The sequence below is a fragment of the Mobula hypostoma genome, chromosome 10 (assembly GCF_963921235.1).
Source record: "Mobula hypostoma chromosome 10, sMobHyp1.1, whole genome shotgun sequence".
Taxonomy (NCBI): domain Eukaryota; kingdom Metazoa; phylum Chordata; class Chondrichthyes; order Myliobatiformes; family Myliobatidae; genus Mobula; species Mobula hypostoma.
Genome location: NC_086106.1, coordinates 131,996,894 through 132,018,415, shown reverse-complemented (window position 1 = coordinate 132,018,415; position 21,522 = coordinate 131,996,894). Strand labels below are relative to the sequence as shown.

General features: G+C 41.1%; 1 protein-coding gene across 1 annotated transcript in view; it reads left to right on the top strand.

Moving 5' to 3' along the window:
- The window catches only part of LOC134353176 (tripeptidyl-peptidase 2-like), a 201,819-nt gene that overhangs the window by 135,205 nt on the left and 45,092 nt on the right, over nt 1–21,522 (top strand). The window contains exon 21 of the mRNA XM_063061169.1: nt 7,466–7,603. Within this exon, the coding sequence (XP_062917239.1) occupies nt 7,466–7,603 (138 nt within the window). The remainder of the gene's footprint in view (nt 1–7,465; nt 7,604–21,522) is intronic.

The following is a 21,522-nucleotide window of genomic DNA, read 5'->3' as shown; positions in this document are numbered from 1 at the left end:
TCTCTGAGCACCATCCCCTGCCGAGCGCTTTGAACCCGCCCCGGCCGCCAAGCAACAAGCAAAGCCGAGGACTCGGGGTCTTCTCCTCCGGAGATTCTGGATCACACAGTAGCAGTGGCAGCGAAGCAGGCATTTCAGAAGTTTCACCAGATGTTCCTCCGTGCTCTCACGTCTGTCTCCATCAAATCAGAATTGTGCACGGCACCCTACTTGACAAATAACAGACATCACCACCGGAGTGGCTGCCGCGAGCTGCGTCGCGCCGTCATCTTCTCCTCCTGCTATCCGAAAGTAGAGCGTTCCTATGACACCTTTCGTAAGCCGAAATGGCGTAAAGCAAAGAAGCAATTACCATTAATTTATATGGGAAAAATTTTTGAGCGTTCCCAGACCCAAAAAAAACCTACCAAATCATACCAAATAGCACATAAAACCTAAAATAACACTAACATATAGTAAAAGCAGGAATGATATGATAAATACACTGCCCATATAAAGTAGAAATAATGTATGTACAGTGTAGTTTCAGTTATCAGAATCGGGAAGACTTAGCCAAAACCAATTTGTAGAAAAACATCGACACGTAGATGTGCACACACCTGCCCGCGCAAGGCTTCACGGTCATGGTAGTCTTTCTCGGGGTAAACACAAGTTTAAAGTGGGCGCCTTTTTTCGTAAAAGCGAAAATCCTCTTTCGATTACCGCAAACAGGTACTAATGTAGGTCTTTTGTAAAAGCGAAGTGGCGTAAAGCAAACTTTCACCAAGCGGGGGACACCTGTACAGCATTAAAAGAAGCGATCCCAACACTGACCCCTGTGTTACACCACTAATCACTGGCAGCCAACCAAAAAAGGATCCTCTTATTCCCACTTATTGTCTCCTACCAATCAGCGAGTGTTCTAACCGTGCTAGTAACTTTCCTGTAATGCCATGGGCTCTTGACTTTGTAAGCAGACTCATGTGTGGCAGCTTATCAAAGGCCTTCTGAAAGTCCAAGTAAACAACATCCACTGCATCCCCTTTATCTATCCTGCTTGAAATCTCCTCAAAGAATTCCAACAGGTTTGTCAGGCAAGATTTTTCCTTAAGGAAACCATGCTGACTTTGTCCTGTTTTATCCTGTGTCACCAAATACTCCATAACCTCACCCTTAATTGACTCCAAAATCTTCCCAGCCACTGAGGTCAGGTTAACTGGTCTGTAATTTCCTTTCTGCTACCTCCCTCCTTTCTTAAAGACTGGAGTGACATTTGCAATTTTTCATTGCTCCAGAACCGTGCAACAGTCCAATGATTTTGAAAGATCAATACTAATGCCTCCACAATCTCTACTACTACCTCTTTCAGATCCCTAGGCTGCAGTTCTTCTGGTCCGGGTGACTTACGGATCCTTATGTCTTTTTCAGCTTCTCCCTTGTAATAGTAACTGCACTCACTTCTCTTCCTTCACACCCTTCAACACTTCACTGCTATTGACTTCCACAGGGAAGACTGATGCAAAACATTTATTTAATTTGTATGCTGTCTCCTTGTCACCCATTATTATTTCTCTGGCCTCATTTTCGAGCAGTCTTATATCTACTCTCATCTCTCTTTTATTTTTTATAAACTTGAAAATTATTTTTCTTTCCACCTTGATATTGTTTGCTAGCTTGCTTTCATATTTCACCTTTTCCCTTTTAATAATTCTCTTAGTTGCTTTCTGTAGGTTTTTAATAGCCTCCAATTTGTCTATGTTCTCGCTAATTTTTGCTTTGTTTTATGCTCTCCCTTTTGTTTTTAACATCACCTTTGACTTCCCTTTTCAGCTATGGTTGTACTATTTTGCCATTTGAGGATTTCTTTGTTTTTATCCTGCACCTTCCTCATTTTTCCCAGAAATTCCAGCCATTGCTGCTCTGCTGTCATCCCTGCCAGCATTTCCTTCCAATTTACTTTGGTCAACTCCTCTCTCATACCATTTTAATTTCCTTTACTCCACTGAAATACTGCTCTCGAAGGTTTCAAAGGTACATTTAATGTCAGGGAAATGTATACAATATACATCCTGAAATGCTTTTTCTTCGCAACCATCCACGAAAACAAAGGAGTTCCTCAAAGAATGAACGACAGTTAGATGTTAGAACCCCAAAGTCTCCCTCCCCAGCTCCCCTCTCTCCTGCAAGTAAGCAGCAGCAAGCAGCAATGCCCCCTCCCCCCGCAAACAGCAAAAAAAAGCATCGGCACCCGCCCCCAATCACTCAAGTGTGAGCAAAGCAGCAGCAAAGACATAGACTTGCAGTTGCCCTAAAGACTTTGCGTTTCACCCAGTATTCGACATACCACAGGCTCTCTCTATCTCTTCCTAATAAAGGAGAAAGAAGTGTCTCTATTTTCACAGTGAGTGGGGAAACATAACAAACAACTCGCTGGTTTGCAATGTTAAAAGTCCATTACGTTGCTTTTTTTATGGAGCTCTGTGCCCAAAGATCTGGGCACACAGCCGTAGATGTTCCGACTCCCCTGATGACACACGGGTCTTCTGCCGTGACACCGACCTTTGATCTGTCCGTCTCCAAAGCCCCGAGATCTTTGGCCTCCAATGCCGAGCTGGACTCTTACGCCGAGCCCTTGGTGTGCTGAACAGCAATAGTCAGTTATGAAACCCCAAGAGCAGGTCCCATTCCTGCAAAGAACCACAGTCATCGTGTAACTCCAGGTCAGGGTCTTCAAAAGAACCCTGAAAGGGAAAAATAAAGATATTAAAGATGGAAATAGAGCTGTTTCCGAAGATGTAACCAAAGGAGTTGCCGTTTAGCGCTATCATTACTCTGCTCCGCCTCCACCACATCAAACTTTACCTTCTCCCTATCAAATTTAAAGTTGAACTCAGTCGTATTGTGGTCACTGCCTCCTAAGGGTTCCTATACCTTAAGCTCCCTAATCGCCTCCAGTTCATTACATAACATGCAATCCAGTACAGCTGATCCCATAATTGACAAACTGCTCTAAAAAGCCATCTTGTAGGCATTCAACAAATTCACTTTCTTGATCCATTACCAACCTGATTTTTCCTATCTACCTGCATGTTAAAATTTCCCGACTACCATAACATTGCCCTTTTGACATCTCTTTTCTATTTCCCATTGTAATCTTTAGTCCGCATCCCAGCAAGACAGCGGCTGTACTTCATTAGGAGTCTGAAGAGATTTAGCATGTCAACAAATACCCTCAAAAACTTCTATAGATGTACTATGGAGAGCATTCTGACAGGCTGCATTACTGTCTGGTATGGGGAGGGGGGGCGGTGGCTACTGCACAGGATCGAAAGAAGCTGTCAGCTATTCAGCTCCATCTTAGTCACTAGCCTACAAAGTACCCAGGACATCTTCAGGGAGCAGTGTCTCATAAAGGCAGCGTCTATTATTAAGGACCTCCAGCACCCAGGGCATGCCCTTTTCTCACTGTTACCATCAGGTAGGAGATAGGGAAGCCTGAAGGCACACACTCAGCGATTCAGGAACAGCTTCTTCCCCTCTGCCATCCGATTCCTAAATGGACATTGAACCCTTGGACACTTCCACACTTTTTCTAGTATATAATTTTTCTGTTTTTTGCATGTTTTTAAAAAATCTATTCAATATACATATACTGTAATTGATTTACTTGTTTATTTGTTATTTTTTTATTTATTATTATTTTATTTTCTCTGCTAGAGAAAATGTATTGCATTGAACTGCTGCTATTAAGTTAACAAATTTCACGTTACATGCCGGTGATAATAAACCTGATTCTCATTCTGTTTGGAAGCCTGTATATAACTGCCACCAGGGTTCTTTCACCCTTGCAGTTTCTTAACTCAACCTGCAAGGATTCACCATCTTCCAAGCCTATGTCACATCTTTCTCATTATTTGATGCCATTTTTTAAATCACAGATCCACACCCCCCTCCTCCCCACCCCCCCCCCCACCCGCCTACCTTCCTATCTTTCCAATACAATGTGTAACCTTGGACATTCAGCTCCCAACTACCACTGTCCTTCAACCACGATTCAGTGATGGCCACGACATCATACCCGACAATCTGTAAAAGCGCAACAAGATCATCCACCTTATTTCCAATCGGCTTTCCTTTTCTGACAGTCTGACTGTACACTACCTTTGCTTTTTTTTTAGCCTCTGTCCTATCCTGAGTCCTTTCACTCCAGTTCCCAGTCCCTGCCAAATTAGTTAAACCCTGCCCAGTAGCTCTAACAAACTTCCCCGCGAGAATATTGGTTTCCTTCGGGTTCAGGTGTAACCCTTTCCTTTTGCACAGGTCATACCTCCCCCAGAAAAGATCATAACGATCCAAGAACCTGAAGCCCTGCCCCCTGCACCAGCTTCTCAGCCACGCATTTAACTGCCAAATCATCCTGTTTCCACCCTCACTGGCACATGGCACAGGTAGCAATCCAGAAATTACTACCTCGGAGGTCTTGCTTCTCAACTTTCTGTCTAAATTCTCTCTTCAGGACCTCTTTGCTTTTCCTTCCTATGTCATTGATACTAATATGTACCAAGACATTCGACTGCCCTCCCTCCCCCTCCAAGATGCTCTGGACGCGATCTGAGATGTCCCTGATCCTGGCACCCTGGGAGGCAACATACCATCCAGGTATCCCATTCACATCCACAGAATCTCCTGTCTGTTCCTCTGACTGTTGATTCCCCTATCACTACCGCACTCCCCTCTTCATTGGGACCAGTACATTTTGGCTCAATTAAGCGGTCGCCCCAATTAATTGAAGTTTCATGGAAATAGTAAAAAAAAAAGTATAAAAAAGTCAAACTGCTGTTTAATTAAGTAACAGTTTATGTATTTAACTGAAATATAGAGCAACTTATAACACTAACAATACTACTATAGTACTCTAAAACTATGTATTAGTTCCTAATAGTTACAGTGGCATGCAGAGGTTTGGGCACCCCGGTCAAAATTTCTGTTACTGTGAATAGTTAAGGGAGATGAACTGATCTCCAAAAGTCATAAGGTTAAAGATGAAACATTCTTTTCAACATTTTAAGCAAGATTAGTGTATTATTTTTGTTTTGTACAATTTTAGAGTGAAATAAAGGAAAGGAGCACCATGCAAAAGTTTGGGCACCCCAAGAGATTTGAGCTCTCAGATAACTTTTCCCAAGGTCTCAGACCTTAATTAGCTTGTTAGAGCTATGGCTTGTTCACTGTCATCGTTAGGAAAGGCCAGATGATGCAAATTTCAAAGCTTTATAAATACCCTGACTCCTCAAACCTTGTCCCAACAATCAGCAGCCATGGGCTCCTCTAAGCTGCTGCCTAGAACTCTGAAAATTAAAATAAATGATGCCCACAAAGCAGGAGAAGGCTATAAGAAGATAGCAAAGCGTTTTCAGGCAGCTGTTTCCTCAGTTCGTAATGTAATTAAGAAATGGCCGTTAACAGGAATGGTAGAGATCAAGTTGAGGTCTGGAAGACCAAGAAAACTTTCCAAGAGAACTGCTCGTAGGATTGCTAGAAAGGCAAATCAAAACCCCCCTTTGACTGCAAAAGACCTTCAGGAAGATTTAGCAGACTCTGGAGTGGTGGTGCACTGTTCTACTGTGCAGCGACACCTGCACAAATATGACTTTCATGGAAGAGTCATCAGAAGAAAACCTTTCCTGCATCCTCACCACAAAATTCAGCATCAGGAGTTTGTAAAGGAACATCTAAACAAGCCTGTTGCATTTTGGAAACAAGTCCTGTGGACTGATGAAGTTAAAATAGAACTTTTTGGCCGCAATGAGCAAAGGTTTGTTTGGAGAAAAAAGGGTGCAGAATTTCATGAAAAGAACCCCTCTCCAACTGTTAAGCACGGGGGTGGATTGATCATGATCTGGGCTTGTGTTGCAGCCAGTGGCATGGGGAACATTTCACTGGTAGAGGGAAGAATGAATTCTATTAAATACCGGCAAATTCTGGAAGCAAACATCACACCATCTGTAAAAAAAAGCTGAAGATGAAAAGAGGATGGCTTCTACAACAGGATAATGAATCTAAACAGACCTCAAAATCCACAATGGACTACCTCAAGAGGCGCAAGCTGAAGGTTTTGCCATGGCCCTCACAGTCCCCCGACCTAAACATCATTGAGAATCTGTGGATAGACCTCAGAAGAGCAATGCATGCAAGACGGCCCAAGTATCTCACAGAACTAGAAGCCTTTGCAAGGAAGAATGGGTGAAAATCTCCCAAACAAGAATTGAAAGACTCTTAGCTGGCTACAGAAAGCATTTATAAGCTGTGATACTTGCTAAAGGGGGTGTTACTAAGTACTGACCATGCAGGGTGCCCAAACTTTTGCTTTGGGCCCTTGTCCTTTTTTGTTATTTTGAAATTGTAAAAGATGGAAATAAAAAAAGTAATCTTGCTTAAAATATTAAAGAAATGTGTCATCTTTAACTTTATGTCTTTTGGAAATCAGGTCATCTTTTACTTGCTTAGATATTCACAGTAACAGAAATTTTGACCAGGGGTGCCCAAACTTTTGCATACCACTGTATCAAAGGAGGAATTCATTCCGTGTATGCCACTGCGTTTTTTTGATTGGCTGTAAATGAACATAATCAGTGCAGACACCTAGTACAGATAATTGTCTGCCTTCATACAATGCTTTCAATGATTGCATTCTCAAATCTTCACTTTCATTGTAACATTCAAGATGATTGTCGATACCTTCAAATTCTTTATAGTACCTAACTTGTCAATCCATTTCATTTTCACTCATGACCATTTTTGAAAAAAAGTAAAGCTGGTCTTATTTCTGGCCAACTATCATACACAAAAATCACTGCTTTTTGAATGTAAGCACGTGCAACTGATGCTATTTAAAAACCATTTGCGCTAAGCACAGTAGAGGTGAGTGCAGGGGAAGGGCATGTTTTTCTCTTGTGCCTATTTGTGTTCTGCTGAATATTGTGGACATGCTTTATTACTGCTAGAATGTATGATGATGCTTGTTAGCAGCCTCTGGCACATCCTTACGATGTGCTGATTATTAACGCGTGTTTGATGTACATATAATTAATCAATCTGCATTTGAACAATGAGAACAAATGAAGAAACAAAAATAAAGTTGATTGTGCCATTTCTTGGATTTGCTGTGAATGCCCACAAGAAAATGAATCTCAGGGTTTTATATGGTAACATGTATGTACTTTGATAATAGATTTACCTTAAACTTTGAAGACTCCCCCAGCACATCCTTGGACAGTATTGGTAATTGATGCAAAAATGTCACGTCACTGTATATTTCAATGTACATGTGACAAATGAAGCCAATTCTTATATATGTGCTGAATGAGTGTAGTTGGGACCTGGGAAAGGATACTGTTGTCAGTGCACTTATCCTGCATATCCTGCCAGAGCAGGTTCAAGAGAATGAACTTTGATCATTGGTTTTCCCTGTGTGTTGTTATTCCAGGCCAAGTGCAGCGAGGTGATCCCCAGCTGCCCTCTCCTCTCCGACCTGCTATATGAGTCCGAGTACGACAGTCAGCTGTGGATGCTGTTTGATCAGAACAAGAGATTGATGGGATCGGGCGATGCGTATCCTGACAGGGTAAGAGTGGAGTTTATGACAGAATAATGTCATCCCTGCATTGATCTGATACGAAGAGTACAGCTCGAAGCATTAGCAATCACTGTGAAGAATCACTTTAGCCAGAGGGTGGTGAATCTGTGGAATTCATTGCCACAGATGCTGTGAAGGCCAAGTCAGTGGTATATTTATGTGAAGGTTGATAGGTTCTTGATTAATCCAGGCACAAAGGTTATGGGGAGAAGGCAGGAAACTGGGATGGAGGAGGAAAATAAATCAGCCATGATGAAATGTCAGAGCAGACTTGATAGGCCAAATGCCGTAGTTCTGCTCCTTTGTCTCATGGTCTTAGAGTTTTAAGTGAGACCTTGGTTGTCAGGGGAATTAGGAGCGGATATAGGCCATTGACCTTTGAGTCCTCTCACTATTCAGTAAGGTATTAGTTGAACTGATTACAACCTTGTTTCCCCATTGCCTTAAAACTCTACTTCCTCCCACCACCTTGCTTTAGTATAGCAGTTAGTATATCACTTTTACAGCACCAGCAACCTGTGTTGCCTCCAGGTGCTCCAGTTTCCTCCCACATTCCAAAGATGTGTGGGTTAGAGATTGTAAGTTATGGGCAGGCTATGTTGGTGCCAAAAAAATGGTGATTACAAAGGAAAAAGTGCTAGGCAAACTCTAAGATCTTAAGGTAGATATAAGTCACCTGGACCAGATGGACTACATCCCAGAATCCTGAGAGAGGTTGCTGAAGAAATAATGGATGCATTGATCATGATCTTTCAAGAATCACTTGATTCTGGCATGGTCCCAGAGGACTGGAATATTGCAAATGTCTCACCATTCTTTAAGAAGGGAGGAAGGCAAAAGAAGGGAAATTATAAGCCAGTTAACCCAATCTCAGTGGTTGGGAAAGTGTTGGAGTCTATTATTAAGGATGAGATTTCAGGGTGCTTGGAGACTTTTGATAAAATAAGTCAAAGGCAGCATGCTTTCTGTAAAGGGAAATCTTGCCTGAGCAATCTGTTACAGTTCTTCGAGGAAGTAACAAGCAGAGGGGACAAAGAGGAGGCAGTGGATGTCATTTACTTGGATTTTCAGAAGGCATTTGATAAGGTGCCACACATGAGGCTGTTTAACAGGATAAAATCCCATGGCATTACAGAAAAGGTACTGACATTGATAGAGGAATGGCCGATAGGCTGAAGGCAGCAAGTGAGAATAAAGAGGGCTTTTTCTAGTTGGTTGCTAATGACCAGTGGTGTTCTACAGGGGTCTGTATTGGGACCATTATTTTTCACATTGTCAGTGATTTGGATAATGAAACTGGTGGCTTTGTGGCAAAGTTTGTAGATGATACGAAGATAGGTGGAGGGGTAGGTAGTACTGAAGAAGCAATGCGATTGCAGCAGGACTTTGATAAATTAGAAGAATGGGCAAAAAGTGGCAGAATGGAATACAGTGTTGGGAAATGTATGATGATGCATTTTGGTAAAAGGAACAATAGTGCAGGCTGTTATCTAAATGGGAAGAAGCTTCAAGCATCAGAGGTACAGAGGGACTTAGGAGTGCTTGTGCGAGACTCCCAGAAGGTTTATTTACAGTGTGAGTCTATGGTAAAGAAGGCAAATGCAATCTTGGCATTTGTTTCATGGGAATAGGATATAAAAGCAAGGAAATAAGGCACTTATAAGACACTAGTCAGGCCACATTTGGAATATTCTCAACAGTTTTGGGCCTCATATTTCAGAAAAGAAGTGTGGTCATTGGAGAGAGTCCAGAGGAGGTTCACAATGATGATTCTGGGAATGAAGGGTTAACATATGAATTGAATTACATTGCATTGACTTTGTTTCTTAGATCCTTTACATACATGAGGAGTAAAAATCTTAACGTTACATCTCCATCTAAATGTGCAATGTGCAATCGTAGTAATTTATAATAAATAGAATAGTCAATGTAATATAGAGTACACTCAAATCAGCATGAGTTCATCAGTCTGATGGCCTGGTGGAAGAAGCTGTCCTGGAGCCTGTTGGTCCTGGCTTTTATGCTGCAGTACTGCTTCCCGGATGGTAGCAGCTGGAATAGATTGTGGTTGGGATGACTTGGGTCTCCAATGAAATCTTGTAAATGTCCTGAATCATGGGAAGTTCACATCTACAGATGTGCTGGGCTGTCCGCACCTCTTGCAGCAGAGTCCTGCAATTAAGAGGGGTACAGTTCCCATACCAGGCAGTGATGCAGCCGATTAGGATGCTCTCAATTGTGCCTCTGTAGAATGTTCTAAGGATTTGGAGGCCCATACCAAACTTCCTCAACTATCTGAGCTGCCGGGGGGGGGGGGGTCACGTGATGACGTGGGATTGAGACGTGTAAATCCAGCTCTCCCGCAACAAATCAGTAAAGTACCGTTTAAACAAAACAAAGTTAATAGATATTTTCTGAAAACTATTTATAAACTTTGTAAGACTACTTTACGATATGCCTCCTAAACCGCAACAAAAGAAGTCTGCTGTTGCGAAGCAGCCACGAGAGGGGAAGAAAAAAGGGACTACTGCAACGATGGAGCCTCGGACTCAGGTTGGATCTCCTTCGGTAGAACAGGGAGCAATGGCGGTGGTAACGGGTTCTTCAAAGATGACACCGGAAATGCGCATGCGCAAAGAAGAGCTCATGCGCAAATCGACACAACGCAAACTACAAGAACCGACACCCACTGCAATTGAAAATGACTCAGAGTCAGAATTGGATTCTGCAGAGAACACAGATGAAGAAGAGGAGGAAGAATTGGAAGCGATTGGAAGTAAAGGAGATGATAGAGACATAAGAGAGGCTATATTGCAATTAACGGCTGAACTAAGAAAAGTAAGAGAAGAGCTTAGAGATACGAAGATGTGCTATAATAAAGTTATGGAAAGACAGGACAAAATGGATAAGAAGCTTTAAAAGATGGAAAGATCAATGGGGCATATGAATGATAGAGTGGAAAAAACAGAAAATGATCTGCTAGTCTGGAACTCGGAAAGAAATCGACTCTTGGAGAAAGTGGACATGTTGGAAAATTTCAGTAGACGTAATAATATTAAAATTGTTGGTCTTAAAGAAGGTACGGAGGGAGAAAAACCAATAGAATTTTTTCAAAAATGGATTCCGGATGTTTTGCAAATGGAAGAGGAGGTTCGACCAATTGAAATTGAGCGGGCACATAGAGCTCTAAGACCAAAACCAAAAGATGACCAATATCCACGATCGATTTTAATAAAATTCTTAAGATTTTAAGACAAGGAAAGGATTCTACAGGCAGCTGCTCGAGCTGCCAAGGATAGAAAAGGGCCATCGATAATTAAAGGGAACAAAGTTTTTTTCTACCCTGATATAAGTTATGAACTTTTGAAGAGAAGGTAGAAATTTAATCCAGTGAAAAAAACCCTATGGGATCATGGTTATCAATTTATACTGCGTTATCCTGCAACCTTGAAGATTTTTTTGCCTGATGGAGAAAAAAGATTTTTTGATGACTACCAGAAAGCAGAGCAGTTTGTGTGAGATTCTCTGAATATTCACCAGATACAAGAACAAATCCAGGGGAGCGAGATAGATTGAAGATGAAGACTGGGTTAAAGAATGGACTTGTTGGATTTTTGAAGCTGAATGAATGTATAAATATATCATTAATTATACGAGGGGGGTAAGAAAGGTTAAAACTGGAGGAATATTAGTTGGGAATAGTAACATTAATTTTGCCTATATATATATAATTTTTTTTTGTTGCGGGGGAGCTGGAAGAAGCACTGATCGATTGCTACGATAATCATGTGTGCAAGCGTGGCTTTTGCCACGACCCGTAAAATGGAGGAGGGTAGTGTTGTGTATCTTTTCATTCACAACATTAGTGGGAGGGTATTTTGTTTTTTCTTTTTTTGTATTCTTTCTATCTTTTCTTTTTGCCTGGAAGGTTGGGAGGGAAACACATAGCAACATAGTGAAGTTTAAAGGGATTCCCCAAGGAACTATGAGAGTTGAGAAGATAAGTAATGTTTCAGATTGGAGTAACTTTGTTAAGAATAATGACTAATTTATTGAATTTTTTGAGTTTTAATGTTAATGGGCTTAATGGACCACACCTGAATTTTATAAAAAAAATTTAAAGATTTATTATTTCCTCTTTTTATGGAACTAATACGTCAAGCAGAAAAAATACATAAACTTCCAGAATCTTTTTCAACAGCGATCATAATAGTATTGCCAAAAAAAGACAGAGACCCTATGAAACCAACATCATACAGGCCTATTTCTTTATTGAATACGGATTATAAAATAATAGCAAAAATTTTATCGAATAGATTATCTAAATATTTACCAAAATTAATACATATGGATCAAACAGGATTTATTAAAAATAGACAATTGGCAGATAATGTAACCCGGCTACTCAGTATAATTCATTTGGCACAAAAAAGGGATGAGAAGAGTATAGTAGTAGCTTTGGATGCAGAAAAAGCATTTGATAGATTAGAATGGGATTTTTTATTTAAAGTATTAGAAAAATATGGGTTAGGAACATCTTTTATAAATTGGATTAAAACTTTAAATTCTAACCCTAAAGCTAAAGTAGTGACAAATTCTCAAATTTCAACACCATTCCAGTTAAAAAGGTCAACTAGACAAGGTTGTCCATTATCACCTGCTTTATTTGTACTGGCGATAGAGCCATTAGCAGAACTAATCAGAATTGATCCAGATATTATGGGTTTTAGAGTTAATCAGGAGGAATATAAAATTAATCTTTTTGCCGATGATGTTTTGATCTATTTAACAAACCCACAACATTCATTACATAAATTATCTTCTAGATTGGATGAATATGGGAAGGTATCAGGTTACAAAATAAATTGGGATAAAAGTTAAATTTTACCTCTTACTAAAGGAGACTATAGTCAATGTCGATTAGTAACCCAATTTAGATGGCCGGTAAATGGTATAAAGTATTTAGGTATAAGACTTGATAATGATGTAAAGAATTTATATAAATTTAATTATTTACCACTGTTGAAAAAAATTCAAGAAGATTTTGACAAATGGATGATACTACCAATAACATTAGTAGGTAGAGTCAATGTTGTAAAAATGAATATATTTCCTAGATTACAGTATTTGTTTCAAACATCGCCAATACAATTGCCACAGAAATTTTTTCAAGAGTTAAATAAATGTGTGAGAAAATTTCTTTGGAAAGGTAAAATGTCAAGAATATCATTGGAAAAATTGACATGTAAATTTGGGTTAGGAGGGTTACAACTTCCAAACTTTAAAAACTATTATAAAGCAAATCAACTTAGATTTATTGCATCTTTCTTCGATGATCAAAAACCAGCATGGATTAAAATAGAACTAGATAAGATAGGAGAAAATAAACCTGAAGATTTTATATATAAATGGGAATCTAAATGGATACGGGAAAAGAAAGAGTCTCCTATATTAACACATTTGATTGATTTATGGAATAAGATAAATGTTGATAATGAAACACAGGAATCTCTATTAGCAAGGAGACCTTTGTTTCAAAACAGACTTATTCCTTTTACAATGGACAATCAACTTTTATATAATTGGTACCAAAAAGGGATTAAATTTATAGGAGATTGTTTTGTATGAGGTATATTGATGTCATTTGAACAATTAAAAGATAAATATAAAATATCTAATAATACTTTCTTTTGTTACTTTCAATTAAAGGCTTACTTAAAAGGTAAGCTGGGTCAAACAATGTTTTTGCCAAAACCTAATGAAATTGAAATTTTAATTCAAAAAGGGAAAATTAAAAAATTTATTTCTTGTATGTATAATTTGATTCAAGAACAGACAATTAAACAAGGAACCCATAAGTCAAAGCAAAAATGGGAAACAGATTTGAATATTAATATTGATGAAACAAATTGGTCAAGACTCTGTCTTGACAGTATGACAAATACAATAAATGTTCGACTTAGATTAGTACAATATAATTTTTTACACCTATTATATATTACACCACAAAAAATAAATAGATTAAATTCAAATCTATCTGATAAATGCTTTTGGTGTGATCAAGAAATTGGTACTTTTTTACATTCTACTTGGTCTTGTTTTAAAATTCAACCCTTTTGGATAAATTTAAGAGTCTTATTGGAACAAATTACTGGAACTCAGCTTCCACATAACCCTGTATTATTTCTATTAGGTGATATTGAAGGGATAAAACCGAAACTTAAATTGAATAAATATCAGAAAGAATTTATAAAAATTGCATTGGCAGTAGCTAAGAAGACTATAGCAGTTACTTGGAAATCTGATTCGTATTTAAGTATGGATCGTTGGAATAATGAAATGGCTAGTTCTATTCCACTTGAAAAAATTACTTATAATTTAACAGATAAATATGTAACATTTTTGAATATTTGGCGCCCTTATTTACAAAAGATAGGATGGCATATTTAAGTGCTCCGATAAAGACCTTGGTCCCTTGGGGAAAGTAACGAATAATTATACCAAATTTATTTTGAATCCCATGGAGCATGTGGAAACCTTCCAACACCCAGGTGGCTCTTTTCTTTTTTCTCTCTTTCTTTCTTTTTAGGTAGGACTATATATATGGCGGGGGGGGGAGGGTTAAGGGGAGGGGGGAGGGTAGATTTTATCTTTTCATGTATTCTTTTTGAAAACTCAATAAAAATTATATTACAAAAAAACTATCTGAGCTGCAAGAGTAACTGTTGTGCCTTTTTCACCACACAGCTGGTGTGTACAGACCACATGAGGTCCTCAGTGATGTGGATGCCGAGGAACTTAAAGCTGTTTACCCTCTCAACCCCAGATCCGTTGATGTCAATAGGGGTTAGCCTGTCTCCATTCCTTCTGTAATCCACAACCAGCTCCTTTGTTTTTGCGACATTGAGGGAGAGGTTGTTTTCTTGACACCACTGTGTCAGAGAGATGACTTCTTCCATGTAGGCCACCTCGTTATTGTTTGAGATAAAGCCAATCAATGTAGTGTCATTGGCAAATTTAATTAGCAGATTGGAGCTGTGGGTGGCGACACAGTCACGGGTATACAAGGAGTAAAGGAGAGGACTCAGTACACAGTCCTGAGGGGCTCCTGTATTGAGAGTCAGAGGGTTGGAGGTGAGGGAGCCCACTCTTAATACCTGCTGGCCATCTGACAGGAAGTCCAGGATCCAGATGCACAAGGCAGGGTCAAGGCCACGGTTGAGCTTCTTATCAAGAGTGGATGAAACTATGGTGTTGAATGCTGAACTGTAGTCCAAGAACAGCATTCTCACATAAGCATCATTCTTCTCCAGATGTGTAAGGACAGTGTGTAGAGCAGTGGCTATTGCGTCATGGGTTGATCGGTTGTGTCGGTAGGTGAATTGTAGGGGTCCAGTTTGGTTGATAGCAAGCTGCAGATGTAGTCCTTGACCAGCCTCTCAAAGCATTTGCTTATTATTGAGGTGAGTGCAACAGGACGCCAGTTGTTTAGGCATGGTACCTTGGTCTTTTTAGGTACAAGGACAATGGTGGATAATTTGAAGCATGAGGGCACTCTACACTGGGAAAGGCAGAGATTAAAAATATCAGTAAACACACCTGCCATTTGTGCTGCACACATCCCGAGTACTCGACAGGGAATACTGTCCGGTCCCGCAGCCTTGCGACTGTTAGAAACATCTGCATACCTCAGGTTGCAGGTTGTAGTGGAGGCTTTCCTCGGAGGCTCAGAGTTAGTAACATTGAACTGAGCGTAAAAGCAATTGAGTTCATTTGGGAGAGAGGCCACGATGTTGGTGGCACCACAGCATTTGGTTTTGAAGTCTGTGATGGTATGCAGCCCTCACCACAAGTCACGTGCTATTCGTTGTGAATCATGACACACAGGAGCATTTGGCTGCTCTGGGCCTGTATTCACTGGAATTTAGAAGAATGTAGGGGGATCTCATTAAAACCTACCGAATGTTGAAAGAACCATCTGGGGTGGATATAGAGAGGATGTTTTCTCTGATGGAGGTGTCTAGAACTAGGGAACAGCCTCAAAATTGAGTGACGACCTTTTAGAACAGAGGTAAGGAGGATTTTTCTTTTTGGCCAGAGAGTAGTGAATCTGTGACGTGCTCTGCCACAGGCTGCAGTGGAGGCCAAGTCTGTGGGTATATTTATGGCAGAAGTTGATAGTTTCCTGATCAGTCAGAACATCAAAGGATATGGCGAGAAGGCAGGTGAATAGGGTTAAGTGGGATCTGGGTTCAGCCATGATGGAATAACTGAGCAGACTCCATGCACTGAATGGCCTAATTCTGCTCCTGTGTTTTATGGTCTTACGGTCACTTGTGGGCTGCTCACAGCACAACCTCCTTGACACAAACACAATAGACTTTGGTCCTGACTCAGTATACTGAAATATATTATATATTACACAGTCCCTTGCCTTCACCCTATATATTAATGATTTCAACTTCAATATTGAACGAATGATGTTGTTCCCAGAGGACACAAGCATTGTCAGGAGTGGAGTGGTACTTGAGATGTGTACAGCTGTGTCCTGGACAGATCAATAGGAAGGCACTGTTTCCTTTACTTGAGGGATCAAAATGCAGAAGCACTGAATAAGGGTAATTCATTAAAGGAGTCGAATCATGTTTAATATCACTAGCATATGTTGTGAAATTTGTTGTTCTGCATTTTGCAGCAGGAAATTGTAATACATAATAATAAAAGCTATAAATTACAATAAGTACACATAAAAAATAAGTTCTTCAAAAAGAGAGGAAAATAATACTGAGGTATGACTGGGGTAGTCATAGTCATACTTTATTGATCCTGGGGGAAATTGGTTTTCGTTACAGTTGCACACTAAATAATAAATAGTAATAAACCAGAAATAGTTAAATAGTAATATGTAATTTATGCCAGGAAATAAGTCCAGGACCAGCCTATTGGCTCAGGGTGTCTGACCCTCCACGGGAGGAGTTGTAAAGTTTGATGGCCACAGGCAGGAATGACTCCCTATGACGCTCTGTGTTACATCTCGGTGGAATGAGTCTCTGGCTGAATGTACTCCTGTGCCCAACCAGTACATTATGTAGTGGATGGGAGACATTGTCTAAGATGGCATGCAACTTGGACAGCATCCTCTTTTCAGACAGCACCATCAGAGAGTCCAGTTCCATCCCCACAACATCACTGACCTTACGAATGAGTTTGTTGATTCTGTTGGTCTCTGCTACCCTCAGCCTGCTGCCCCAGCACACAAAGCAAACATGATAGCACTGGCCACCACAGACTCGTAGAACATCCTCAGCATCGTCCGGCAGATGTTAAAGGACCTCAGTCTCCTCAGGAAATAGAGGCGGCTCTGACCCTTCTTGTAGACAGCCTCAGTGTTCTTTGACCAGTCCAGTTTATTGTCAATTTGTATTCCCAGGTATTTGTAATCCTCCACTATGTCCACACTGACCCCCTGGATGGAAACAGGGGTCACCGGTACCTTAGCTCTCCTCAGGTCTACCACCAGCTCCTTAGTCTTTTTCACATTAAGCTGCAGATAATTCTGCTCACACCATGTGACAAATCGTATCCCTGTACTCAGCCTCATCTCCCTTGCTGATGCGTCCAACTATGGTTCAATGTCCATTCTGAAATCTGATGGTGGGAGGGGAAGAAGCTGTTCCTAAAATGTTGAGTGTGTGTCTTCAGGCTCCTGTACTGCCTCTGTGATGGTAACAATGAGGAAAGGGGAAGTTCTGGGTGATGGGGGTTCTTAATGATGGACGCCGCCTTTTCCTGAGGCATTGCTGGATGATCATCGATGCTGAATGAGGGAAATGAGAACTTCCTTCTCTCTACCTAGGGAAGGTTAGGGTATGGAATGGATGGCCTGAATCTGTGCTAGAGGCTACCAAGTCCTGATTGCATTCAGGTACAGGAGGTGTAATTGAAAAACCGGTATATACTTGTCCGTAAATGTAGTGCTGGAAGATGAGATTAGACTGGAGAGCTCCTTACCAGGGTCAGAAGGCCTCTTTTGTCAGAAATTGTTGACCTTCTCTTAGCTCATTCTTAGAGAAATGTTTTGACAACTAACCTGAACTGTTAAGCCTGTGTTTCTCCTCTCCACAGTTGCATATTGACCTGATAAGTATTTTCAGCATTGCATTCTATTCCAAATTTCCAGCTTCTTTCAGAGTCACATAGAGTAAAGATTGTGGAAGTCTCTATAAATTGAATCAGTCAACCGTATGTGCTCTGTGCCAAGCTACAAGTTCAAAGTCACTTACTTGCACAAGAGTTTTAATTGGTTTGGGGGAAAAATCGGAAACTTAATAAAAAAAACAACTGAATGTTCATGGTAGGTTTTAAGTCCATGTTCTCTGAATTATTAGTTCAAGTCATTCAACCACATACAGGTATACCACCAAATGAAACAATGTTCCTCCAGACCAAGGTGCACAACACAGTACATATAATTCTCACACATTACATAAAGTAATACAGGTTGAGTATCCTTTATCTGAAATTCCAAAATCCGAAAACCTCTGAAATCCCAAAACATTTTGAGCGCTGACACGGTTTCACAAATGGAGAATTCCATAGGTCACTGGGAAGGTTCCAAGGCAATGCTCAGGTCTCTGCGCACCACAGTAATGAATAGAAGCTAATAAAGAATAGAAAAACACTACAGAAAGCTAAAAATGAAGATCTCGAATACGTACTGAAAGAGTGGATTCATCAGAATGAATATTTGCCTCTTAACGGTATGCTGATCATGAAACAAGCAAAGATCTATCACGCCAAACTGAAAATTGAAAGTAATTGTGAATGTTCAGCAGGTTGGTTGCAGAGATTTAAGAAAAGGCACGGCATTGAATTTGTAAAGATTTGTGGTGGTAAAGCGTTTGCTGATCACGAAGCAGCAGAGAAATTCATTGATGAGTTTGTCAAGTTCATCGCTGATGAAAATCTTACACACCGCATCAGTACATATGAACAAATATAAGACAAAGATAGCTTATAAATTCGGAGTCAATCCCAAGCAATCTCATTATATATTCCAAAATCCAAAATCTGAAAGACTTCTGGCCCCAAACATTTTGGTTGAGGAGTACTCAACCTGTATTACCACAGACAATAATATATATTCCAGAAGATTGACACTTAGTATAAGGTGCATTTATGATGCAAATTAAAACATAAACCATGTTGGCACTTCATAGGTGATGAAACCTGGGTGGTGGCAGGGAGTCCAATAGTCATATGCCCCGGGGGAAGGAGCTGTTTTTCATCCTAACAATTCTTATCCTAATGATCCAGTACCTCCTGCCTGATTATTACTTGATTTTTATTTATGTTTATTTATTTAGACATATAGTGCAGAACAGACCCGTCCGGCCCAACGAGCTGCACAGGCCAGTATCCCACCTGTTTAACCATAGCCTAATCAGAGGACAATTTACAATGACCAATTAACCTACTAATTGGTATATCTTTGGACTGTGGAAGGAAACCCATGTGTTTCAAGGATAGAACATACAAACTTACAGACAGCACTGAAATTTAACTCCAACACCCTGAGCTGTAGCAATGTCATGCTAATCATTAGGCTACTGTGGCGCCCATTACTGCTCCTACAAAGGAAATCACAACACCAGCTTGGCCATGTTCAAAGGTTCATCTATTTCAACGCATGTATCATTATACAACTCTGAAAGCTATTCCATGCAACACACACAAAATGCTGGAGGAACTCAGCAGGCCAGGCAGCATCTATAGAAAAGAGTACAGTCGATGTTTTGGGCCGAGACACTTCGGCAGGACTGGAGGAAAAAAGATAAGGAGTAGATTTAAAAGGTGGAGGAGGGGAGAGAAAAACACAGGGTGAATGGTGAAACCTGAAGGGAGAAGGATGAAGTAAAGAGCTGGAAAATTGGTGAAAGAGATACAGGGCTGGAGAAGGGAGAGTCTGATAGAGGACAGAAGGCCATGGAATAAAGAAAAGATGGGAGGAGCACCAGAGGGAGGTGATGGGTGGGCAAGGAGATAAGGTGAGAGAGGGAAAATGGGATGAGGAATGGTGAAGGAGAACGGGGGTTCAGGGGGGGCATTACTGGAAGTTCGAGAAATCGTTATTCATGCCATCAGGTTGGAGGCTATCCAGATGGAATATAAGGTGTTGTTCTTCCAACATAAGTGTGGCCTCATCATGACAGTGGAGGAGGCCATGGATGGACATATTGGAATGGGAATGGGAAGTGAAATTAAAATGAGTGGCCAACTGGGAGATCCCACTTTTTCTGGTGGGTGGAACGTAAGTGCTCGGTGAAGCTGTCTCCCAATCTACGTTGGGTCTCACTGATACACAGGAGGCCAAACTGGGAGCACCGGACACAGTATATGACCCCAAAAGACTCACAGGTGATGTATCGCCTCACCTGGAAGGACTGTTTGAGGCCCTGAGTGGAACTGAGGGAGGAGGTATAGGGACAGGCATATCACTTGTCCTGCTTGCAAGGATAGTTGCCAGGAGGGTGATCAGTGGGGAGGAATGAATGGATAAGGGAGTTGTGTGGGGAGCAATCCCAGAAAGTGGGGGGAAGGGAAGGATGTGCTTGGTGCTGGGATCCCATTGGAGATAGCAGAAGTTCTGAAGAATTATGTGCTGGATGCAAAGCCTGGTGGGATGGTAAGTGAGAAGAGGAACCCATCCCTAGTAGTATGGCAGGAGGATGGGGTGACAGCAGACATGTGTGAAATAGAATAGATGCGGTTGAGGGCAGCATTGATAGTAGAGAAAGGGAAGCTCCTTTCTTTGAAGGAGGACATCTCCTTTGTTCTGGAATGAAAAGCCTCATCCTGAGAGCAGATGTGGCAGAGACTGAGGAATTGAGAGAAGGGAATGGCATTTGTACAAGCAACAGGGTGGGAGGCGGGTATAGTCCAGGTAGCTGTGAGAGTTGGCGGTTTTGTTATAGACATCAGTAGATAAGCTATCTCCAGCGATAGACAGAGATATCAAGGGGAGGGAGGTGACAGAAATAGACCAGGTAAATTCAATAGGTTTCAATAGCTACATTTAATGTCAGAGAAATGTATACAATATACCTCCTGAAATTCATTTTCTTTGCAGACATCCTTGAAAACAGACAAGTGCCCCAAAGAATGAATGACAGTTAAAACATTAGAATGCCAAAGCCGCCCAAAATTCTCCCTCCCCCACACAAGCAGCAGCAAGGAAACAACCCACCCCCACTTCCACCAGAAAAAAAGCATCATCACCTTCCACTGAGTACTCATGCGTGCAACATAGCATCAATAAAGACACAGACTTGAGTACCCAATGACTACTCGTACACCCGGTAATTCAACATAACGCAGGCTATCTCTCTCCCCTCCCAATAAGGGAAAAAGAGGTGTCCTGTTTCACAGCGAGGGGAGGCATAACAAACAACTCGCTGGTTTACGATGTTAAAAGTCTGCTGCGTCACTTTTTCCGAGCTCTGCACAGAGTCAGCACCAAAAAGGCACAGCTCTCCGGACACCCAACCCCGAGCAGCTAACCTGCTGCTCCTGATGCTCTGTGTTTTCCTGTGACGCTTCAGTCGGGGCACCAGCCCAGAATCAGCATGTCCCCAGGGCCATGAAAATCTGGAATCCTGAAGGCATGCTCATCTCCCAGGCCTTGTCCTTAAAGCCACCAGTCTTGAGGTTCTGAGAGTGGGTTCCATTCCTGCAAAGAACCGGTCAGAGTGTAATTCCAGGTCAGGCTCTTCAAAAGACCCCCCCAACACCTCGAAAAGAAAAAGAAAGAAATATCAAAGATAGAAATAGAGCTGTTTCCGAAGATACAAGCAAAGGAGTCGCCTTTCAGCATCATCTTGACTTCGCCCCGTCACCCTGAAGGCAGG